The 2,383-nt window shown below is 23.5% G+C and overlaps 1 protein-coding gene across 1 annotated transcript in view; it reads right to left on the minus strand.

The window, feature by feature from the left end:
• Positions 1–2,383, minus strand: part of LOAG_17586 (hypothetical protein) — a gene marked incomplete at its 5' end in the record, with an annotated part of 3,532 nt that overhangs the window by 834 nt on the left and 315 nt on the right. The window contains 4 exons of the mRNA XM_020450246.1: positions 176–250; positions 550–725; positions 1,176–1,270; positions 1,888–2,121. Of these exons, the coding sequence (XP_020306113.1) occupies positions 176–250; positions 550–725; positions 1,176–1,270; positions 1,888–2,121 (580 nt within the window). The remainder of the gene's footprint in view (positions 1–175; positions 251–549; positions 726–1,175; positions 1,271–1,887; positions 2,122–2,383) is intronic.

Here is a 2,383-nt window from a genome sequence, read left to right on the forward strand (position 1 = left end):
ATATATATATATATATATATATATATATATATATATATATTTGCAGTTGCTTAATTGTTTCATATGATTTTAAAAAAAAAGAAGTTTTTTTTTTCAATTTTCTCTTTTTAATCAAATTGACCTTTTAAAAATAAATTATAAAATACAAAAAATTATGCAAAATTGAAAACTTTACTTGAGCTTGGAATCGTTGATCAATTGGTCCATCGGGTGGATCCGGTGAACAAGCATTTAAAAAACGCTTCATTGCCTATAAAAAAAAGAAGAGATAGTGGAAAGTTTTAGAATTAAACTTTTTCTAGTAAATTTTTTAAATTTTGCAAAAGCATCACTTAGTAGCTTAGCTTTAAGTATAAAAAGCAAAGTTAAAATTAGATTTAAAATTAGATAATATATATTCTTCGTGTTGGGCGCAAAATATCACTACCACATAATTTAAGAATGATACTAAAAGTATGAATTAATTTCACATGTATGTGAATATCACCAATAAAATTATTCAATTAAAACAAATACTAATTAATTTTTGTTAGGAAACATCTTATCTACCTCTTTTGCATTATTTAAATCTTCTTTCATCTTATTCATCGCTGCTTCAATCAAATTATTAACATTATTTAAAGCCTGTGCTTGTTCCGCATTACGTGGCGTATTTACGACAACTTCAACAGCTTTACAACGATTTAATAAACGACTAGCTGTCGCACTAATATCGTCTCGTTCACCTAAAACATATCAAAAATTTGCATATAAAAATGATAAATTTTGTTGAAATTTAGAAAAGAAATGAACAAAACAAGAAAAAAATGTTATGTATTGATTGCATGGTTTAATATTTTGATGTTTCGATAAAATATTTTGATTTAATGTCAAATGCAAAAAAAAAGTATGCGAAAATTATAATTAATATCTTAATTAATATGGTTTTTCGTAGAAATCACTTTAAGAATTAATAAGAAATCTTATGGAACTGTATTTATAAATTAGAAATAAGTATTGAATTATTCGTTTAATTTGTATCTAATTTAGAAATGAATAATTAATTCTAATTTATAATTTGTTCCTAATTTTAGTTTAGGTTCAAAGGTTTTTATTTCTTTACAAGTATTCATTGTTGCTATTTATTTCAACAAAATTTTTTTTCTTTACATTAATTTATTAAGGATTTTGCTTACCTTGTCCTAAACGTAATAGCTCAGAATCTAAATTCACATTTCCAAGCATATTAATTAATGATTCTTTTTCTTGTTCCAATAGTCCAGCTGATTCTCTGTAATAATAATACTAATAAATGAAATTAATGAGGGAAAAAATGGCATAAAAACTGAATTTTAGAATAAATTAATTTTAGAATAAATTTTTTTTTGAATTTTCAAAACAAAAATTTTCTTCTTTCTTCCTTTTTTTGAAATTCTTTTCAAAATGATCAGTATTTATTTGGATTAGAACTAGTATTTATTTAAAATAATTGGCTATTTTTTCTTTTCTCTTTTCCTTTTTTCTTATTACTATCACTAATTATCACTTTTTTTTATTGTTTATCATCAATTATCACTGATGCATTAAAATATTTCACATTTCTTTTTTTGGTTTATTTTACTTTTTTAATTCTCCTAAAGTATTTTACTTAGTTTAAATCCAACTTCCCTTTTTTGTCTAATTTTATATTTATTTAAATTTTTATAATACAAAAACATTTTTGCATAATTGCTTAATGTAAAATTGAGCATAAACTAAATATTAGCCATTCCCTATGGAAAATTTTATCACATCGATTATTTATCAATTTAATGTTAAAGTCAACTAATAAAACGCAAATAATTCATATTACTAATTGTAACTTGCTAATTTATTGTTGTGTATTTCGATTAATAAATGAAAAGTAACCTTAGCTGTTCCACCCGTTTTTCCACTTGATCCAACATTCCGATCATTCGTTCATTAAAATCATCAACCGATGTCTTCCTAATTAATTGTACCGGAACAGTACGAGTATTACTAGAATTCATTACTGTCTGATGTGAATGATGATTTGCGTAACCGTCTTGCTCTATGTCAAACAAATGGTTAGCTGATGATGATGATGATGATGAATTTACTGGTCGAACAATACGAAAATTTCTAAAAATATAAATCATCATTAATAATATTTAGTATAAATTAGAACTTAAAATAACGAATAGAACAAAAAAGATTAATTACTCGAAAAAGAAAAGCATACAAAAATGGATTAATTCTTCAAACATAACTGAAAATTTAAATAACGTTCTTAATAAAATTCAAATATCAGCAAATAGATGCGACAAAAATTAATTACTTTCAAATCAGGAAGTATCAAAGGATAGACTAATATTTGAAATATAAGTAATAACAAGTTGCTATT

Source organism: Loa loa, assembly GCF_000183805.2.
Source record: "Loa loa unplaced genomic scaffold supercont3.97, whole genome shotgun sequence".
Taxonomy (NCBI): Eukaryota; Metazoa; Nematoda; class Chromadorea; order Rhabditida; family Onchocercidae; genus Loa; species Loa loa.